The sequence below is a fragment of the Hippoglossus hippoglossus genome, chromosome 24, assembly GCF_009819705.1.
Source record: "Hippoglossus hippoglossus isolate fHipHip1 chromosome 24, fHipHip1.pri, whole genome shotgun sequence".
NCBI lineage: Eukaryota > Metazoa > Chordata > Actinopteri > Pleuronectiformes > Pleuronectidae > Hippoglossus > Hippoglossus hippoglossus.
Window position 1 is genome coordinate 1,267,185 of NC_047174.1, and position 20,812 is coordinate 1,287,996.

The 20,812-nt window shown below is 44.3% G+C and overlaps 4 protein-coding genes across 7 annotated transcripts; 2 read left to right on the top strand and 2 right to left on the bottom strand.

The window, feature by feature from the left end:
- Positions 1-134: 134 nt before the first annotated feature.
- Positions 135-5,120, bottom strand: LOC117758738 (hepatocyte nuclear factor 3-beta-like). 2 transcript variants are annotated; one of them, XM_034580680.1, is made up of 2 exons: positions 4,530-5,120; positions 135-1,347 (listed from the first exon to the last, which is right to left on the bottom strand). In XM_034580680.1, exon 2 carries the CDS (start codon positions 1,339-1,341, stop codon positions 232-234), a length of 1,110 nt encoding a protein of 369 aa, XP_034436571.1. In that variant the 5' UTR covers positions 1,342-1,347; positions 4,530-5,120; the 3' UTR covers positions 135-231. The 2 variants fall into 2 exon arrangements, with proteins under 2 accessions (XP_034436571.1, XP_034436570.1); XM_034580679.1 differs by lacking the exon at positions 4,530-5,120 and adding an exon at positions 3,492-3,795.
- Positions 5,121-6,207: 1,087 nt separating this feature from the next.
- On the top strand, positions 6,208-8,352 carry LOC117758773 (protein CEBPZOS-like). 2 transcript variants are annotated; one of them, XM_034580731.1, is made up of 4 exons: positions 6,208-6,645; positions 6,871-6,979; positions 7,412-7,456; positions 7,679-8,352. In XM_034580731.1, the coding sequence occupies exons 2-4, from the start codon at positions 6,871-6,873 to the stop codon at positions 7,759-7,761; spliced, it is 237 nt and encodes a 78-aa protein (XP_034436622.1). In that variant the 5' UTR covers positions 6,208-6,645; the 3' UTR covers positions 7,762-8,352. The 2 variants fall into 2 exon arrangements, with proteins under 2 accessions (XP_034436622.1, XP_034436623.1); XM_034580732.1 differs by lacking the exon at positions 6,208-6,645 and adding an exon at positions 6,686-6,758.
- Positions 7,201-14,488, bottom strand: cebpz (CCAAT enhancer binding protein zeta). 2 transcript variants are annotated; one of them, XM_034580599.1, is made up of 17 exons: positions 14,227-14,488; positions 12,381-13,897; positions 12,020-12,251; positions 11,615-11,768; positions 11,370-11,458; positions 11,131-11,184; positions 10,801-10,903; positions 10,537-10,596; positions 10,393-10,459; positions 10,090-10,196; positions 9,942-10,002; positions 9,596-9,778; positions 9,390-9,415; positions 9,010-9,090; positions 8,854-8,918; positions 8,587-8,668; positions 7,201-7,972 (listed from the first exon to the last, which is right to left on the bottom strand). In XM_034580599.1, the coding sequence occupies exons 1-17, from the start codon at positions 14,446-14,448 to the stop codon at positions 7,794-7,796; spliced, it is 3,282 nt and encodes a 1,093-aa protein (XP_034436490.1). In that variant the 5' UTR covers positions 14,449-14,488; the 3' UTR covers positions 7,201-7,793. The 2 variants fall into 2 exon arrangements, with proteins under 2 accessions (XP_034436490.1, XP_034436489.1); XM_034580598.1 differs by having other exon boundaries at positions 9,390-9,413; positions 9,591-9,778; positions 14,227-14,472.
- Positions 14,489-15,082: 594 nt separating this feature from the next.
- ndufaf7 (NADH:ubiquinone oxidoreductase complex assembly factor 7) lies at positions 15,083-20,118 on the top strand. The gene is made up of 11 exons (XM_034580666.1): positions 15,083-15,456; positions 15,889-16,049; positions 16,135-16,215; positions 16,375-16,485; positions 16,644-16,857; positions 17,065-17,123; positions 17,426-17,539; positions 18,021-18,164; positions 19,275-19,448; positions 19,657-19,977; positions 20,089-20,118. The coding sequence occupies exons 1-10, from the start codon at positions 15,390-15,392 to the stop codon at positions 19,876-19,878; spliced, it is 1,347 nt and encodes a 448-aa protein (XP_034436557.1). The 5' UTR covers positions 15,083-15,389; the 3' UTR covers positions 19,879-19,977; positions 20,089-20,118.
- Positions 20,119-20,812: the final 694 nt, after the last annotated feature.

A 20,812-nucleotide genomic window follows, 5' to 3' on the forward strand; every position in this document is an offset into this window, starting at 1 on the left:
CCTTGGTGAACTGGACTTTATACGTTTTTGTGTTGTTTGGAGTAAAAAACAAATTTCTATAAAATAAAAAAAGGTTGTTTATAGTTGGTGTAAACAAATCGAATGAAATAAAAGCAATAAGAGAAAAGTCGTTTCTATATAAAGATTTTTATCTGTTGCACAAATGACAGGATGGACGTGGAAAACAGTTTCTGTGGCCTCCTCACTGCTGACTCCGTGAGGTTGTTGGTTTCATGAGTTCATGATGGGTCTGTACACGCTGTGGTAGTAGCTGGGGTCGGTGTGGGGGGGGTCCATGCCCGGCTTGGTGGCCACCAGCGGGGCTGCGGACAGCGGGCAGCCGTACCCTCCGTACTGCGGCTCGGACATGAGGTTGTTGATGGAGAAGGGGTGGTTGAAGGAGGGGTAGGGGGGGTGGTGCTGGGGGTGGTGCTGGTGGTGGTGGTGGGGGGGCTCCGGTTTCAGGTGAGTGGCCTCGTGCATCAGCAGCGCGTGATGGTGATGATGGGAGAACAGCTGCTGCGTGTGCGCGAGAGGGGAGGGCACGCGCACGGGGCTGGAGGGCCGGTGAGCTTTGACCCCGGAGCTCTTCACCTCTGAGGCCGCAGGAGAGGAGGAGCAGGCCGGGGAGAGCTGGGAGTCGGACCCGGGGCTGGTGCTGGTGACCGAGCCGCCCTCCGAGCCGGGCCTCCCCGCCGCCGCCGCCTCCCTGGCCCCAGCCCCGGCCCCGGGCCCGGGCCTCCTCCCGGTCTTGAAGCGCTTCTGCCGCCGCAGGTAGCAGCCGTTCTCGAACATGTTCCCGGAGTCCGGGTGCAGGGCCCAGAAGGAGCCCTTGCCCGGCCGGTCCGGGGAGCGGGGCACCTTGATGAAGCAGTCGTTGAAGGACAGCGAGTGGCGGATGGAGTTCTGCCAGCGCTGCTGGTTCTGCCGGTAGAACGGGAACAGGTCGGTGATCCACTGGTAGATCTCGTTCAGCGTCAGCCTCTTGGCGGCGGCCTGCTGGATCGCCATGGTGATCAGGGAGATGTACGAGTACGGAGGCTTCGCGTGCGTGTAGCTCCGCCGGTAGGGTTTGGGCTCCCGGGCCCGGAGGCTGCAGGCCTGCCCGTACACCGGGCTCATCATGCTGCCGTACGGCGGCGGGCTGAGGGAGCTCAGGCCCGGTGCCATCCCGGCTCCAGGGTGCACCGCGGCCCCGGGGCTCTGACACATCCCGCCCGGTACCGACGAGTGGCTCCCCCCCACCGGGTTCACGTAGGGCGCGTTCATGGTGCCGGGGCCGGTCATGCCAGGCGCGCTCATGTAGCCGCTCATGGAGTTCATGGACAAACCAGAGTTCATGTAACACTGAAACACACAGAAGTATTATTACTATTATTAGTGATATTCCTCTTCTTATTATTAGTATCATTATTATTATCACTGTTATTGTTATTTATGCTGGATGATCATATCACTGATCATTTACTCGAAGCCTCACTTGACTTTATAACAGTTTAAAATTTATAATAATTTTCATAAAAAACAAGATCACAAATCACAAAAAACTAAAACAAATAAGCACAAACACCAAATTATCCTTTTTTCTCTTTAAAATAATATCTCGTATTAGAACATTTAACTTCGTTATTAATCATTTGTCTGATAGAAAAGGTCTCATGTCTCTTCAGATCAGATGTGTGCTTGTGTTGACCTGGTTTATTGAAGCTATGTCTTTAACTTTAATTTTATTTAAAAAGAACTAAAGTGAAATCTGAGGAATTCTCAGGTTTTTGGATCCTACAACACTTTTAGCAGCTGGAACTGAAAGTAGCCTGATATTATATTATTGTTACGCTACTTTAATAATCATTTATCAAAATGGTTGCTGATTAATATTTTAAAGTCGACTGCATTTCATGCCACAAACGTGCATTTTAATGTTAATGCACCTTTATTATGAGTCATTAATCTCTTATTTTATATTTTCAATCAAACAACCACCACAGACATTAAGCTACATTTGTTTCCTCCATATTTCTTTATTTCTGGCTTTTCTCCATGATCCATTAATAAATCTAACTTTTTAAATGTTTTTTATCAAATGTTTTCTAAACTCAGATACTTTAGGAAATAAAGGTTCTTAATTTTCCAGATGTATAAGAAGGACCATAAATAAAATACCTCTGCCTTTGCTTCTTCCTCAGGTTAAATGTTGGGCCTGTGTTTATCACGATAGACCTGAATGATCAGGTAGAGTCAACTGTGTGAAACAGGATTTAAAGAAATAAAAGGTCACGACTAAACCCAGCCAGCAAAAAATACATTTTCATAATTGTATAAATCTCAGCAAGTTTTATTTTAATCGAGCATTTAAATCTTTTTTTTTTAAGATTGTTTAATTTGGTCGTCATTATTGATTTAGCAACTCAACATTACTGAAATTAACGGTCTCAGAAAAACCGATGACATAGTTTCAGATCAACTTTTCTTACTAGAACAATATCCAGCTTTAAATGGAGTTTCAGAGTTTCTCCACCACCAGGGATCCGAGTCAGGGGAACAAACACTGATCAGTGGGATTCATGATCAAACCCTAAAATACTGGATCTGAAAACAACTAATCTACAAGCCTCCAGAAACAGAGGATTCGACCTCTGGGTCTGGAAAGGTGTGGTCATTGCTCATATCTGGTCACAGTAATATATACATGTATTATTAATAAAGGATTATTACATGTTTAACATTTTACATTTAACATCCGTGTGATTGAAAAGGACAAACAATAATTGTTAATAACACAAGATGGATGCAGAACATGTAACTTTAACAGTAAAACATTGTTAGACATCCACTTTACATAATGTGGCCTCGGTGTGACCTACTTTTAATCTGAAGTTTTTTTTATCATCTTAGAAACATTGAGATCTGATTTTCTAAACTTTAATTTAACTTTTCTACAGAACAAATCTGAATTTACTTTCTGTGTATATTTTCAATCACCATAATAATTATTCTCATGAAGGGAATTACCTCCAGTGGAAACCAGGACAATTATCCAAAGAGAAAATACAATAAAATAAAATTTCTAAACTGAAGATTTGATTTTTTCTAAGCAGAGAATATTTAGAAAGTAAAAGATTATATTTTAGTTATTGAACATTAATGTCTGATCAGATGAGAGATGATCACGTTTGTTCCAAAACTGAACTGAACAGAGAGAAGCTGTTATTTTAATGCAGTGCAGAATTAGAAGTAGTTAAAAGTTAAAATATGAAATAATAATAAATACAAATAACTTTCATATCTTTACTTTTCACTACAAACTTAACTGTACATTTAATTGGATGTGAAATGATCCAGTCAGTGGATCTTGAGTAAAGTTAATTAGATGTTTATATATTTCTTATGCCTCCTCCGTGCACGTGATTAAATCTCTGATCAATAACTGATCGATACTTTCAGAACCAGCGGCTCTTCCTCCTCGTGTACCCGCAGCACAGTGCACACACCTCGGTCTCTCCGTAGTAGCTGCTGCCGCTCCAGTCCGGGTGATCGTGCGCCTCCATCTTAAAAGCGCTCAGCATCGTGCACGCTCATCCAAACCGCTGCAAACACGCGGGGTCGAACCCGGACCTGTGCTCCGCTGTCCCCCGGTACCGGTGCGTCCTCTCCGGTTCTCACCGGGACTCGTGGCTCATCGTGACCGGGACGCACGAGCTCCGCGCGCTGACTGGACTGTGCCACCTGCGCTCGCGCTGCAAACTGCGGAGCCGGCGACCAATCAGACGTCTCCCTCTGCTGCCCCCCCCCCCACCCCCCTGAATATGATCAACACCTCGGCACGTGACCCCCGGTGACCGTAAATAATGACGTCATACTCGATTTATGCGTCGTCCCTCCGGTTACTTAATACGTGGAAAGTAACCAACTCAAGTACTGAGGTAATTGTACTTTACAGTATTTACATCGATACTCAGGAAACTTAAAGGTCCAGTCTGTAAGATTCAGGTGAAAAGGATCTGTTGGTGTGTTTCGTCTAAATCTGAATGAATTATTGTTTTCTTTACCCTAGAGTGAGTCTTTATATGTTCATACTTTATATTTACATACTTTATATTTACATACTTTATATATAAATACTTTATATCTACATCAAGAGCAGGTCCTCTCTATGGAGGCAGCCATGTTTTTTACAGTAGCCCATACTGGACAAACTAAACCTTTTGAGTTTTTATGACGACTGAAGCTGCCACAGGTTCTCTCTCATGTTTAGAAGGGGGGGGTGTTCAGCTGCAACATGACACTTCACCACTAGATGTCACTACATTCTACACACTGCACCTTTAAACTCATAGAAAATAAACATTTTGAAGTTTGAAGGTGATTTTTTTCCCCCTCAATGTTTTCTTCATGTTCTGTTCAACAGGAGAAACAAGCAGAGAGAGGAGACTGGCAGGATTCCTCCTCTTCCTCTTCGTCCTCTTCCTCTTTGACCTACTCCTCCTCCTCCTCCTCTCACTATTTGTGGTCCCACAGAGTGTATTTACCTGGTGGTGACTCTGAAAGGACGACCTGACAGACGGTACACACAGCCGAGGTGAGGGGAAACGGGCGTAGGACCACCATGCTCTCTGCACACACACAGGCCTGTTCCTCCCTTTGTCGACGTCAAACAACCCAGAATACCTTTCACTGCAGGGTCACAGGCTGAATTCTTCACCGAAGCCACAGACGCAGTAATAAAAGGTTTAAAAGTGGCTTTTTCAAACTGATATTGATTCAAAAAGGACCATGTAACTACAGATAGTTGTTACAGGTCTGTGTTTATTACAAACTATGTATTAGTGATTGTTTACATCATCATTTCATACAGAAGCTGAACCTCAGACGACACATCTCCACTTCCTCCCACTGTAATCAAGCCAAAATAGGTTGAATTCTAACGCTGCCATCTTGTGCTGATGACGTCATTTGGAGTCAGAGTCTGTGCAGAAGTGATGGTGGAGTGGAGGCGTGGCATCCAGGTCCTGATACGTGTATTCAACCAATCACGAGTCCGTCTCAGCTGTCAATCATAACGTCTCAGCCTGTTTTTATATCATCAAATAACTAATTAAAACCAAAGTGATCAGAAACACTTGAACAAACATCAGAGCCGTTATGTCGTCCATCTTTATTTAGTCTGTGCTCTAGTCAGTGATCATCAAACTGCTTCCCCCCCCACAACTTGTTTTATTTATCAGCCTCAGGAAACTTGTTTATTTGTCCTTCGTGCATCATGTTGTGTTTTCTCCTCTGCAGCTGCTTCTCCTGCAGCAAACATCATCTCAGACGAACAAATATCATCTCTTATCGTTTGTGCTCGAGCAGCTGAGAGTCCAGAGGAGACAGAGTCCAGAGGAGACAGAGTCCACAAGAGACAGAGTCCAGAAGACACAGAGTCCAGAGGAGACAGAGTCCACAAGAGACAGAGTCCACAAGAGACAGAGTCCAGAGGAGACAGAGTCCAGAAGACACAGAGTCCAGAGGAGACAGAGTCCAGAGGAGACAGAGTCCAGAGGAGACAGAGTCCACAAGAGACAGAGTCCACAAGAGACAGAGTCCACAAGAGACAGGGTCCACAAGAGACAGGGTCCACAAGAGACAGGGTCCACATGAGAGAGCGACCTGCAGGGAGGAAGCAGGTCCCTGCTCCATAAAACTACAAATCTGTGTTTCATCAGCAGATTCTCCTCTTTAATTTGTTAATTAATAGATGAATATTGGATTAGTCTGTTTGTAAATAATAGTTTAAAGGTCTAAATTCATTGTTTTTCTCATGATGCTCATCACTGGGTTTCACCTGAAGTCTCCTCTCACCTGAGTTGTTTTGTTGCACTGACACCTACTGGTGTGCTCCTGCCACTACAGACAAAAAAAAAATCACAAATACAAATGAGTATTTTTTATTTTTCTTGATCTAAAATAAGAAATAGATTAAACATGAGTATTAACACGTGGGGATCACAGAGGGAGACGTCAGTGATGATCCACAAACACAAAATGATGTCTGATCAAATATCTACAAAGTGAATCAGGAGAAGAGAAGTTAAACATTTAACTTTAAAGAAGAAAAGTGCAACGACTCGTCCTGTAACAAAGTCATAATATATAAACACTATTTATTGTTGTATAATTTATTATCTGACTGTATAAATATTCTTGTCTTCAGCTATTTAGTAAAGTTATCACCCTGGAAATGAATGAATGAATTTATTTTTAAATATCACGTAGAATTCTGCTGCTCACATTTAACACATGAATATAATCCTTGTTATCATTGTTGTAATATATCAATTTGTTTGCCGACGATTTGAACCAAACGGGCTTCCGTACCTAAGAGGTTTGTTGTTAGCTTACTAGCTGTTAGCATAGGTCGTTAGCTTCTTTTGGCTGTGAGTTTCTGTTGAGCCCGTTAGCTTCTGTTAGCTGATAGCTTCGCTTCGTAAATATCGTTTGTGTGAGCCGATAGTTTATCTTAGCCATTAGCTTCAGTTAGCATCTTTGAGCTGCGAGCTTCATTCAGCTGTTAGCTCCTGCTAGCTGCTGTTAGCTCCTGTTAGCCAACACGAGGGCAGAGGAGCGTCGGGAACACGTGACTCTGTATTGAACGTCGAGCTGAAGGTGAGTTCAGAAACAGAAACTGTTCACTTCATGAAAACATCAAATCCACTCGGTTGTAGCTTCAATGTCAAAGAGGTTATTCAGGGTTAAATCAGTGAATCAAGTCTCTACAGGCTCGATGGTCATCAAATGAAACCAGAGGCTTCCTGAGAGAGAAGTGTCACTATATAGAATTTATATATATATATATATAATATTTGTCATGCTTTGTACACGTGAGTCCAGATGTCTCCCAACCCTGTGACGAAGAGGCTGGTGAAGGCCGTGGTCGCTCTGGAGCTGCTGGGACTCTTCGGTGTTTATGGTCTGTTCCACACGATGAACAGCAGCAGAGGTTTTTATCACTTTGTTTAATTCAACTATAAACTTTCTCCACGTTTCAACTCAATGACGTCAGCTTCTAGGGTTTTATGTTGCATCTCAGAAATAACTTTTTATTTATTTGGTGATTCTTGGTTCAGAAACCAAACTTTGTCCGATATTAAAATGTTCCCTGTTTCTCGTTCTTTGTGGTTCAACTTTTAGATTCTTCTAAACTTTGTTGACACATTTTTTTCACTCCACCAGAAACATCCCCCCCCCCCCCCCCCCCCCCCAAATAACTGCACAAAGTCTTAAATGATTCATTTACTTCAATGATATGAATGAAATTTCCAAACTGCATGAATCATTTCTACTCATAAAATCACTTAAATATTTAGTCTGTCTTGTTTTTTACACATTTTCTCCATATAACAATGTTTTTATCTAATTTGGTTTTCCACAGATTTCAGAAACACCGTGAACAGACGGTTTCCATCGATCCTAGAAGGTGAGAGCAGACGAACCTCTGACACACGACGGATTCACTCTGAATGTTAAAAGTTAAAATAGGAGAAAATCTCTTGGATATTTATTAAAGTGTAAATGTTCACAGAAATACACGATGATTAGAAAGTAATGTCCCGTGAACCAAAGAAGAACATGGCTGCTCTCCACGTGGGGAAGTGGAGCGGACCCCTGAAAACCAGTTTCTGCTCCTGTTTCCTCCCAGTTTACTACCAGTCCAACGAGTGGGCGGGGGTGAACGGGATCCGAGAGGGAGACCACGAGGCCTGGTCGGCCAAACAGGACTGAAGCCCCCCCCTCTATGAAGTCCTCATCTACAGTCAGTTCTTCCTCTTCCTGTTCCCGAACGTCCTGGCTCCGGTCCTGGCTCCGGTCCTGGCTCGGCCGGCCGTCGTCGTCCTCTTCTTGTTGAACACGGTCTTCTTCTTCCGGAGCGTTTGGGCGTCGCGCCCCTGGATCCAGTCGTCACGCTGAGACTCCCACTTCAACTGCTTCACACCTGCAGGGACCGAGTGTCAGACAAGACGTCAACACGACTGCTTCTTACAAACTGTGGACTGAACCACTAGATCCACAATGCTGCTGCTGAAGTTAATTAAAGAGTTAATTACAGCCGTTTGAATTCAAGTCTAAATGTGCATTTACAGTCTTGTGACACTAAGTCCACATTTATAATTATTCAAATTGATGTTTCAGGCTTTTTCTGATTGAATATAATATAAAGAAAGTTGATTAAAGCATCAATTTGGACATTAAGTAAAATATGAATATGTTGTATTGATGTAAGCTGCATATCTTTGAAATAGAGTTTGACAGGATGTGGTTGATTTTCTCTGTGGAGAAGTTATTAAACTCAGCTGGTGTCCAGCAAACTGAAGAAAATCCTGACTCCTGTCTTTTTTCATCCTGATAACAAGACTTTGAATTCAGCTGCAACAACAATAGTTTGAATCTTCTGTTCATCCACAAACAGGATTTAACGGTTTTAACGGTTGTTCATCAGAACAGGTGAAAATGACGATTCATATTTTCTCTAAACATTCTCTTATAGTAATTATTCTGTATTTATACAAACAGGCTTGTCTCAGTGCACTGAGCAGAACGTCGTCTCACCTGCTTTGTCCGTGTTGGCCATGGCGTTCTGCCCGATGTTGTCGAACTTGGAGCCGGCGTTCTCGTCCAGCAGCGAGCCAAACTGAAAAACAGCAAACATTCAAAATCAAGTTTCTTATCCTACAAATGGTTTCATCTCTAAAACAAACTTTCCCTGAAGAAGATAAAAAGCTGTGAGTTGTGAGTCCAAGAGGTTTGACAAGATTCAGATGAATCAATTTGTTGACTTATACAAACTATGAATATCTGATCACTTCATCATCTCACCTCCTCAGCAGAAGCAAACATGGCCGTGTCTTTCTTTCCTTTCCTCTTCTTCCCCGGTTTAGAGCCTGAGACCAGAAACCACAAATTATTCTATTTAAAAAACAAGTTGATGTGAGAATATATTCATTTTAAATGTTAAATAAACTCAGCACAGACCTAAAGATCCAGAGAAGTTGAGCTCCTCGGAGGATTTCCTCTTCTTCTTGGTGGGAGGAGTCTCCATCTCTTCCTGTGAATCTGCACAGAAAATATTTTAATATTTTATTATTTTATTATTCACAGCAGGAAAAAGATGCTTAATTCATTATCTAATAAAAGATTTACATGATGCACGCGACTGTTTACATACATATTTTCAAATAGAATTTTTCAGCAGCTACAGTGGAATTATTTTGGTGTTTGTAAATTGTTTTTAATTGTTTCAGTGTTTTAAATGTTGTGTTGTTACTAAAACGTTAGCGGAGCCACATTAAGACGTTAAACCAGCGCGTTACTTTCAGGTGAACACAAGTTAAGAAAAGGAAATTTGTTCTCACCATCGTCATCCTCCAACTCTGGAACTGAAACAGAGCAAAGAAATAAAGAAGAAGATTTTATTTAGTCTCCAGATCGGGGCTGGAACAACCAGAATCTCCCACAGGAGCAAAGTGAACCTCTAAATATTCACTGAACCAATAAACAGCAAACACACATGAAGATTATAATTAATATAAATCTGTTATCAGCACGTTCGCTACCTTCGTCGTCATCGTCGTCGTCTCCACCTGCGTCCATGAACGTCCCCCCTTCGTCCTCCAGCTCGTCTCCGAAGTCTTCCTCGTCCATACTGCCCAGAGACACCTCCTCATCGTCCAGGTCGTCCATGTCCGAGTCGTCCGAGTCAGAGGCCTCAGCGCCTTTCTTACCTTTTTTACTCTTCACGTTACTGAGAAATGTCGAGTGGGAGACGAGTGAATGAAACTAATTCATATTGAACACAGGGAATGATGGAGATTTGCAGGTAGGTTGATAAACAGTGTCTGTCTCATCCATATTAAAAACAACAGAACACGAGCAGACATAATAAAAACCTGATGATCGAAACTCACCCTGCAAAGTCCAGATCATCAACTGCCAGGTCAGCGAAGTACGAGTCTCCCTCACAGGAATCTGTTCACAAGTCACATCGTGTCAGAAAGGTTCAAAGTCTGTTGGAACAGAAGCTGTAAGTAAAAAGATCGTCTCTCTGCAACTCACCGAGTATTTTCTCAAACTCTTCATCGTCCACGTCATCCACGCTCTCGTTGTCTCCGTCCCGACGAGGACGACGAAGCTGCTTCTCCTGCTGACGTTTCTTAAAGAAGCTGTAGAGACGATGGATACATTACAAACTAGAAGCTCCTTCCTGTGTTTTTGTTGTGGTTCCATGAGGCAGAAGATTGTACTGATTCTTTCTAAATTCTCCATTTTTCTTTTAAACCTGAGATGGAATTCATTTCAACAAAAATAAAAAAGTTGAAAACATAACCAGTGGATGAAAGACGAAGGTTTCTGACTCACCGATGGAAGAAGATTTCATCCACAGGAATCTGACTTTCCTCTTTCAACAGGAACTCTTCGCAGTTCACTGACGACAGACAGAAAATCATCTCTTACTAAATGTTGTTCAGAACAAGAGGAGAAGAGGATGTGCTGTGAACTCACCTGGTAGAGAGTTGAGAGGAAGCCTCTGTTTGGGCATCATCGCTGCAGCATCCGTGTTTTCTGAGGAAGTAAAACAGGAAAGTAGAAATTATCTTTTTTCTTGCCCACAACTTTTTGTTTATTTGATGACTGGATTCATGAATCACTGGGTTTTCCTCTGATCTCATTTGTGTTACTCTGCCCTGGATTTGAGGTTTTCACCACAGACGCATTGTACGACTATCAATCAGATATTTAATAATCAATAACTAAAGAATTCATTACGTTTTCCCCTCAGCTGTTTTGGGTTTCTGAAGACGAATCGATCCAGGAAGCGGATGAGGGTGAAGTCCTGCAGCGGGTCCCCGGTGTACAGGATGAATCCTCCCTGTGGACAGAAAACACTTCTGGTTAACATATTCAATCTTTTCAGGATTATATGTTCTAATAAAAAAAAAGCAAATAAACAAAACAAGCCTCTTAAAACAGGGACAACAGTAAAGTATCTGACTCCATCTGAGACTAAATGTGAAAGATACAAACTCCACAGATACAGAACCGATGCTCTAGTAATAAATAAAGAAGTAGTTTGATTCATGAGAAGTTAAATTTTACCTCCAGGATTGTTTTTGCAAACAGTGACACAGACGGATGGAAGTGCACAGTGAGCTGCAGACAGAGAAACACAGGAATCAGTTTGAAGGGGATTCAGAAACATTAGTTTATTCCCTGCAAGTCATAATAAATGTTGAAGTATATATGAAGGTATAAAAATGTCATTATACACAGCGTGACATCCAAAGCTTCCTTAATGAGTCGACACCTTTGTGTTTATTGTGATTTGTGCGTCTCACCCTCTGCAGCTCCCATAAAGTCGTGTGGTCGGCGCCGCAGTATAACGGGTTTCTGTGCAGCGGGTCGTAGATCTGCTGTTTTTTCCCTCCTGGAAGTAAACAGGGAGGAAAGATGAAATATATAATAATGGTTATGAAGTTTAACAGCTCGAGTCTATTATTTGAAATGTGGACATCAGGTCACGTGACATATCTGTGACTGAATAATGAACAAACACAGATATCAGTTATCTCAGATCACAGACCTTCCAGGTTCTGATGATGTACCCACGATGCCGTTGGTTTGGGCTCCACCTTCTCTGCACTCGCTCCTTCCTCTAGCTTGTCAGCGTCCACAAAGCGCTCCTCTTCATCATCGCCTTCTTCGGCGAGGTCTTTGAACTCCTCCTCCTCTCCGTCCTGAGTGAACACAGCAGGAAGTCGAGTTAAAAACAAACTTCAACATCTAAACATCTAAACTTTAGGAGGAGGAAATACGTTAAATACGTTTTTATCAATATTTAAGACCGTTTAAAACTGTCGTGGTGTTTATTATCTATGGAATCTTATTTCTGCCAAGAATATAAAACGTATAAATGATAAGTATTTTCTGTATTTGAATTTTGTTACTACTTTGCCCCATTTATCTCCCCATTTTGCCCCAGTCTCACCCCGTCCTCCTGCAGCAGGACCTTCAGACCCGGTTTGGCCTTCATCACCTCGGACACCAGGAACAGCGCCCCGCAGGTGAAGCTGGCGTTCTGCTCGGCGCTGACCTGCAGCAGACGCTTCACGAAGGCTTTGACCCGCCGCAGCACGATGTCGGCCTTCAGCGACTTGTACAGCAGGTTGAGGAACATGCTCTGCCTGGAGGACGACGACAGCCCCGAGTCCAACAGCTTCCTGCAGAGAAGAAGAGATGAAGTCAGAGTTTGAAACAGAGTCCGACCGATTTACAGCTATTTAACTTTTAACAATCCAAAAGGAAAGATCTGCATTCGTGTTTATTTTCTCAATTTAAGGATGTTTCACCTGTACAGGGCGACGTAGAAGCGGTCGGAGACGGTTTGCTGCGAGTCCATCACCTGGAACAGCAGCATGAGCGCCTGCACGGCCGTGTTGAACTTCACCAGATGAACCACTTTGAACAGCGTGTCCAGCTGCTCCTTCACCTTCTCGTCTCCGGCGCTGGCGTACGGATACGCCCTGTTCACGCCCGACAGCAGGGCGCTCAGCATCTTCGACTCGATGTCCTTTTTCTTGATGCAGGCGCGGAAGAACGAGAAGTAGATGGTGATGAGTTTGGTGGCGAGCTCGGCCTCGTCGTGGCTCAGCATCACCTGGCTGAGGAAGCAGACGGCGTAGTACTGCGCCTTCGGGCTGATGTTGGGCCGGAACATGAGCCGCTCCACCTCGCAGGACACCACCACTTTCATGTTGGGGTGTTTGTGCAGCAGCGTCTCCAGAAGGTACGACGCTTTTGCCGCCGTCTTGTACTCGGGGTCTCCCAGCTTGTTGACGACCTGGATGAGCAGCGCCTTCTCCTGCTCCGGGCGGCTGCACAGCAGCTCATGGGCGGTGGCCAGCGCCTTCGTCTTGGTCGCTGCCACCGTGTCATGAGCCACCGTGTCCAGAGCCACCACGAACTCGGCATAGTGGTGCTTCAGCTGGTGCTCGAAGTACCAGAGGAGGAGGCGGCGGTCGCGAGCGTCCCTGTTGCCGCTGGCCTTCTCCTCCAGCTGGTCGAACGGGTGCTGGGCGAAGGTGCGGAGCTTCCTGTGCTCCGGCAGCAGGTCGGACAGCAGCAGCTCTCGCAGCGTGTCCAGAGCCATCAGACCCATCCGCCGGCTGCCCTTCTTCTTCACCATGGACACCAGGCCTTCCACGTGCTCCAGCGTGTGCACCGCAGCGTCCTGGATCAGAACCGTCATGGCCGCCATCCTGTCTGCCAGCACGCCAGTGGAGACGACGGTCTTCATCCAGGAGGAGTTGGCTCCTTTCTGCAGGTTCTTCTTGCTCTTGTAGAGCGCCACATCGGCCTCAAACAGCTGCTGGGCGAGCGCCTTGTACTGGGAGACCAGTTGTGGATCCTGCGTGGCGGTGGAACCCTCGGCGCTGTAGTCCAGGTCGAACCACTTCCCTCCAGGTTTGACCAGCAGGACCAGCCTCTGCTGAAACTCAAACACGTTCACGTTCTGTTTTGCCTTTTTCGCGGCAGTGGTTTTCGTCTTCTTGGTCTTTGGTGTGATTCCTGCCGGCTGCTCACCGGTAACTTTCCGCGGAGCGCTGGAGGCTTGTTCTTCTCCGGACGCCGGCTTGGCTTTGGCCTGTGTCGGTTCCTTCTGGCTCGGTTCCTTCTGGCTCGGTTCTCCTGCGTCTTCACCCTCTGGCTCGTCTGCGATGACGCTCTGTCCGGCGAACGCCTTGAGGCCCAGTTTGTTGATGAACTTCTGCAGCTCGCCCTCCTCCAGGTCGTCTATGGCTCCTTTCTTGCCTCCATCGACGAGGTCGTTGGAGTCGTCCAGGCCGGCGAGGAAGATGTAGTCCGCCTGGACGCGGAGGAGAGAAGAAGAAAGACAAAACAGGTGATTCGTTAATCAGCAGCTCAGTCAATTACAGTTTTTATCGTCAGTATTATGGATTACACAACATCTAAACTGGAAACACAGTCAAATGGCTTTTACATTTTAGATCAGCTGTTTGTACTTTATGAATATTGTAAATATGACTTTATATAAGTAAACGGCTCAGGCTGTCAGTGAGTTATTGAGGTATATGTTTTAATAAGAGTTTAATGTGTTTTGATAAGAGTTTAATGTGTTTTGATGATCATAAACACGCAGGTTAAATCTCTACGAGCTTCTGAACGGTTTGTCACCTGAGTTCCTCCGAGCTTGAGAACCTCCTCCAGATTGAACTCCTCATCTTCTTCTCCTCCTTTGTCTTTCCTCCCTGTCTCTTCACCTCCATCAGCTGCCCCATCCTCCTCCTCCTCCTCCTCCTCTTCTCCTCCTCCTCCTCCGCAGTTTCCAGCCTCCTCCTCCTCGTCTCCTTCACATTTCAAACTCTCTCTTTTCCTGCGCTGTTTGCTTCTCGCCATGTTGCTGCTGCAGCGTGAGGACAGTGACCCGGAAGAGGAAGAAGAGGAAGAAGGTGACGTCACCGGGGCATTTCCGCAAGTCTTTCCCTCGTGGCATTAAAATTGAATATGAAGAGAAAAGTTGCGCAAAACTTTAAACGTTATTTTGTTTAGTTTTTTTTACGTCAAAACTGAAAACTCGAAAAACTCAGAAAAAAAAATACAGGAAAGAGTTCAGTGCACGTGGTTTCTCTGAACTACGTCACCAGAGGTCATCCAATCGGAGCGTTTGTTGTCACCGACTTGAGAAAGATTGTTTTCAAAATAAAGCGAAAGCTTCTTTAACACGTGTTGTAATAAGATGAGATGAGACTTTTACTCCCGTTACACTTTAAACCATCACACTTACAGTATATTACACATGTTAAGGTTTTATTTTATCTTTTAAATATGTTCAAATACATTTCCCCTCAGCTGCCTGTGAGACGGTGGAGATTTGGGGAATTTAAACCACAACATACGAAGTTTAATAAATACAATATAATATAATTTGTGTGTTTTAATACAAAAGCTTTTTCTGAAACTTATTTGTGTTCATGACTAAAGTTTTTTCAAAATCCTGGATATGGCCCTTGTTTTGAAAAGTCTACCGGATATTCAGTCTTTCGTCTCATCCGCCTCTTAGCTTTAGCATTAGCTTCAGCGTTTAGCTCCTGCACGTGAACTCTGCTGGTTTTATCTATTTTAAACATCAGTCCGGGACAAATCAACACGTGCGTGTGTTTGAATTCTCAATCCGAAGATAACACGTGGTTTCTGTTTCCGGATCTTGTCGTTTTCCACCTTTAACGCGCTTATAACCCGACGAAGCTAATGCTAACCGGCTAGCAGCTAACCCTGTCAGGGCAGAAAGTTAAAGTGAAGTTTAAAGTCTCAATGAATTCATACGAAAATTCAGAAGTATGAGAAGTTTCCTCGGTTTTAAAACTCAGCAGCTGCTCAGCGGAGTCTTCAGCTCAGCAGCAGCAGGTGACGTCGTCTTGTTTATTCTCTTATTTCTGTATTACTGTCACAAACATGTTACTGTCACAAAATCCACAAATCACCGACTAAAACATATAAAACACAAGAGAAATCACATTTATAAACATGCACTTTAATTAGTATAGTTAGTATTACTGTCTGTTATGTGTGAATATCCATCCAGTTATATGGCTGCAGGTAATCACTCTTCAGTGTGGATTTGTGTGCAAATGTACTTTTAAATAAACAGATTCATCTTTTGTTCTATATAAACTTCTTAAAAATGACCTATATAATTATCACTAATTGAAATACACAACCACAGCAGACACAGAAGACGGGGTGTAAAACATGTTAGCTTAAGATGATCCTTTATATATATATATATTCTTTTTAAACTTCCTAATAAAATAAATATCTAATGTTTGTGTGTGACAGTGCGATGGCGAGCAGCTCAGACCAGACTCCTCTGCAGCTCCTCGCCGGATGAAGACAAACGCCGACCGTCCATGCTGAGACACCTGACCTCCAAATTAAAAGCCACAGGTCCGATTTCGGTGGCCGAGTACATGAGGGAGGTTCTCACCAACCCTGTGACGGTAAATGAATCTGTCCCAGGCACTGTTATCATTTTAATAAACCTGAACAAAGTCCGTATCACTCACTCAGACTGATTTCTTTTAGGGTTATTATGTGAGGAACAACATGCTCGGACCGGACGGGGATTTTATCACCTCACCTGAAATCAGTCAGATCTTTGGAGAGGTGAGGCTGAAATACATGGAAACTGGAAACAAGTTTTTCTGGCACAGATGAAGAGTTAAATTCAAAAGTATTAAAATGTTATGTTGCTGAATGATGCCCAGTCAAACAGACCTTCCTCCCCTGCTGTTGTTTAAATGTGTTTGTTGATCTCCCCTCCAGTTGCTCGGCGTCTGGATCCTCAGCGAGTGGATGGGAGCAGGTCGACCCAACCAGCTGCAGCTGGTGGAGCTCGGACCTGGAAAAGGATCGTTGGCCAGCGACGTCCTCAGGGTGAGAACTCGTCTTATCAAAGATCAGAAAACTTCTCTGGGTCAATTGATATTCACTGATGACGTTTGTACATTGTCGTCTTTATTTTTAGGAGAAAATTCTTCATTCTTGGACGATACAACAATATTAATTATACGTGTGTTGTCACTTCTCTCCAGGTGTTCAGTCAGTTGCAGTCAGTTCTGTGTGAGGCCTCGGTGTCCCTCCACCTGGTCGAGGTGAGTCCGGCTCTGAGTCGGCTGCAGGCCCAGACTCTGACCAGGGACAGCAGCCGGGAGGCGGACGCAGAGGACGAGCTGGTTTACCGCCGCGGGGAAACTGCAGCCGGCCTCCCGGTGTCCTGGTACCGCCGCTTAGACGACGTCCCCACAGGTAGAAGACAGACCTGCTGGAAAGTTTGTACATCACAGCGATTCTGGGTTTTTGGATTAAACATTTTCCTAACACCAGAAAAAGTATTTTATTCTCATATAATTCAGATTAGAGGACACAGAGACATCCCTGCATGTTTTTTCTTTATTAAGAGAGATTGTATGATGAGTAAAGTTTATTCATTCACTGTCTCTCTTCTTCTCTCAGGTTTCAGCATCTTTATCGCTCACGAGTTCTTCGACGCTCTGCCCATCCACAAGTTTCAGGTAAAGTCACCAAGTGTAAAACTTTACTGTGATTATAAATATAATTTGTGTCACACATCCCTGATCACCAGTGACACATGTGTTATATATATTTTTTCCACCAGATGGTGTCAAAGTAAAATAAAACCCCTTCTTTGTAGCTGAGACTTTCTGAAATGTGGGATTTTATTAGATTCTACTTTTGTCATTTCACTCTGAACTTTATATTTGATTATTGTGTCCAAACTCATCACTTCCACTCGTCTATATTTTGAAGATTCGAGTGTCGTTACATATTAATAGTGTTTGTTTGTTGTGGTCAGAGGACGGAGAAAGGCTGGAGGGAGGTTATGGTGGACATCGACCCGGAGAAGTCCGATCAGCTGAGGTTCGTCGTGACTCCGTCTCCCACGCTGGCCTCGTCCACATTCGTTCGTGTGAGTACCTGAACAACCAGGAGGCTGCTGGTCCCACGGTGGGACGCACTCGGAAAGGGAAAACAGAAGTTAATACTTTTTAAAGCGATTTGTGAAAATGAATCTCTTCAGACAGCTCAGATCAAACTTTGAGTTCGTGTGTAAATGAACCGACTCAGACCAACTCTTTAAGGTTTGTTTCTTAGTCTCCATCTGGTTTTAATTGCCCACATTTGAACCATCTATACGTCCACAGCCTGTTTGATTTGGTCTCTGGCTCAGCGGAGCCTCTTTGAACATGGTGCCAGATGCTCGACGTTATCATCAGACAGTTTCAGATCCAGTCTGAGCTCAGCTTCTGTTTATATCCAACCACATGTGAAGGACGAGGAGGATTCATTCATTTCTGTGTTTTCAAAAATCAAATAATGAGCGGTTTAATATGTCATAGTTGAAAAGAGGCGCAGGCATGTGATGTGGTACCCGTGTGTGTGTCTGTCAGGCCGATGAAAGGCGGGATCATGTGGAGGTGTGTGCAGAGGGCGGGGTCATCGTCCAGCAGCTGGCCCGGAGGATCGTGGAGGACGGCGGCGCGGCGCTGATCGCCGACTACGGCCACGAAGGAACCAAGACGGACACGTTCAGAGTAAGAACATTTTCTAGAGATCAGATGATCACATGTATAAAAATTTTAAAATTCCCTTTCCATTTTGAAATCCAAATCGAATGTTAGCAAATGGGACATGGAGCAAACCAAATACACCGCTATCACTCTTCTCGTCTTTACTTACACTCTTTGCTCCAAACACCGTCCATAAAACACAAGGTTTGGTTTAGTGTGGTTGCAAAATAAAGTATAAAACAAACTGAGATAAAAGTAATTACTCAGTATTTTTACTTTCACCGTTTTATTCTTTTGAATCACTTCAGTGTATGACACAGAATTACACACAATATAAAACTACAATCTATCACAACATGATTGAAGAACAGCAGGTTGCACGTCCCCTTCTGAAAATACACATTTTCAACGACCTTTACAAACTACAAGACTTTGCTTATTTTTATTCTCGTGGACGTCTTTAGCTGTAAAACTTTTACCCAGAAGTCCTTTGTGTGTCCTTCAGGTTCTGAGCTCCAAACCAAACGTGTTTGTGAGGATCAGTTTGAGATCCGGACCTTAAAGCGAGGACGTTCTGTCCGGTCGTCTCTTCTGTTACAGTTGAAGGAAGCAGATGTAGGAAGTAGTGAAGCTCCTCTGCTGCAGGCGGGGGGGAAACCAGGGTCGACTGACTCATCGCTCCTCTTCCTCCGCTGCTCCTTCCTCCGCTGCTCCTTCCTCCGCTGCTCCTTCCTCCGCTGCTCACTGATGTTTTTTGGCTTTTACTATTTCACGTAAACACATTTAAACCTCACAACCCACATCATTAGGACTAAAAACTTGTGATATCAAATTGTAAATCTGGATTTTCTGCACAATTATCGATGCTAAATTTAAAGAACCACTATGTAACCTTTACTGAGCAGCAGCGCCCTCTGCAGCTACACGTGGGGATTGATTCTGTTTGGCTCCGTGTCCGTGAGCGATGAAGTGTCTTTTATGTTTATATCAATGTGGGGCTACATGTCAGTTAGCTCTCACAGTTGCATAGTGTTGCTGTAACTTTGTGAATATCTATTACCCATAATGCTCTTTTCTAAATGCGTCAGAGGCCCGACCCTCCCTGACGTTTCTCTTCTCCCTGTTATTCGTCAGGGTTTTAAAGGTCACCGGCTCCACGACGTCCTGGCCTCCCCCGGCTCGGCCGACCTCACCGCCGACGTCGACTTCAGCTACCTGCGGAGCATAGCCGGAGGGGGGGTGGCCTGTTTGGGACCTGTCACTCAGAGGACGTTCCTGAAGAACATGGGCATCGACACACGAATGCAGGTGAATCTTTAGTTTCTTCTCTTGTTGTTGATGGAGCTAGAAGCAGCGGTGGCTTGTTACTGGGAGAGAGAACGTTACATCATCAATAAAGAACTATTGATTATTGGAGCTGTGACGATCTCTTTCTTTAACTCCACCCCCGAGCACTCTGCAGTGTATCGGAACCAGAAGTACGTCTCATCTCCAGATGTTTAAACTCCCTCTGCAGGCTCTGCTGAGGAACTGCAGCGACCCGTCCACCAGGAAGCAGCTGATCAGCAGCTACGACATGCTGACCAACCCCGAGAAGATGGGCGAGCGCTTCCACTTCTTCAGCCTGCTGCACCACAGCCGCCTCGCCAAACCCAAGAGAGCGACGGGGATGAAGCTGGAGAAGACGAGCCCGGCGCCGCTGCCCGTGGCCGGATTCACTGAGCTCAGCTTCTCCTAGAGCGTCAGAAACGTCCGGAAACAACTGGGCACTTGTCAGATCTTTTCTAGTCATGTAAGTGAGGGAGCTGAAACTGACTTTACAGAAGATCTAAGAGATTTCTGAAGCTCCATATACTGAGATTTGAAGGATCCTGTACAACACAATACTTATTTGTTTTTAAATCAACACTGAGCAACTCTTCTACCTGAAAGCAGCAGCTGGATGAAAGTGAGTCTGATGTGTGAGTGTGAACATGAGAAAGTTTCCTCCTTCTCTCCCTGAACGTCTGTTCTCTGTGACTCTGCTGAGTGGGTTCCATCTCCTGTGAGAAGAACTGACTGAGAGTCAGCTTCAACTGTCACAACCAGCTGCAGCTGAAGAGTGAAGCTGAACTGAGATCAGTTAAAAACACTCTGAAGTTATTAAAAACCAGAGTTTATCTCCAATATTCAGCAGGAAACTTTAAAACATGAAGAATTCTGAACAGAGTTTGGTGGATTTGTTACAGCAGCAGCTCTTCAGGGTCAGGAAGCAGAGGATCATGGGTAATATCCAGTGTTCCCCTCATGTGGCTGCAGGGGGCGCTGCTGCCCAGTAAAACTTACATCATGTTGCTTTAAGTGTTTGGTGTTCACTCCTGTCTCTAATCTAGAGAAGAAGCAGCACATCGCTGTCGTCGACCAGGTTGAACATGATCTGAACTCAAAATATTATTTCTGTTGAATCAGTTGTGAAAAGCACTTTAATGTAAAAATGCCAGAAAATAAAAAATTGCTGCATTTTTATATTTCCTTTTTCTTTAATCATAGAAGGAGCCACTTTTTATTTTCAAATTCCGAACAATCGTTCAAATTCTACAACTTTGAAGTCGTGTTCAAACTCAAACTGACGCCCGGTATCGAGCCGCAGCAGTAAACTGTGACTCTGCATCAGGTCAAAGGTCGTCCTGCTG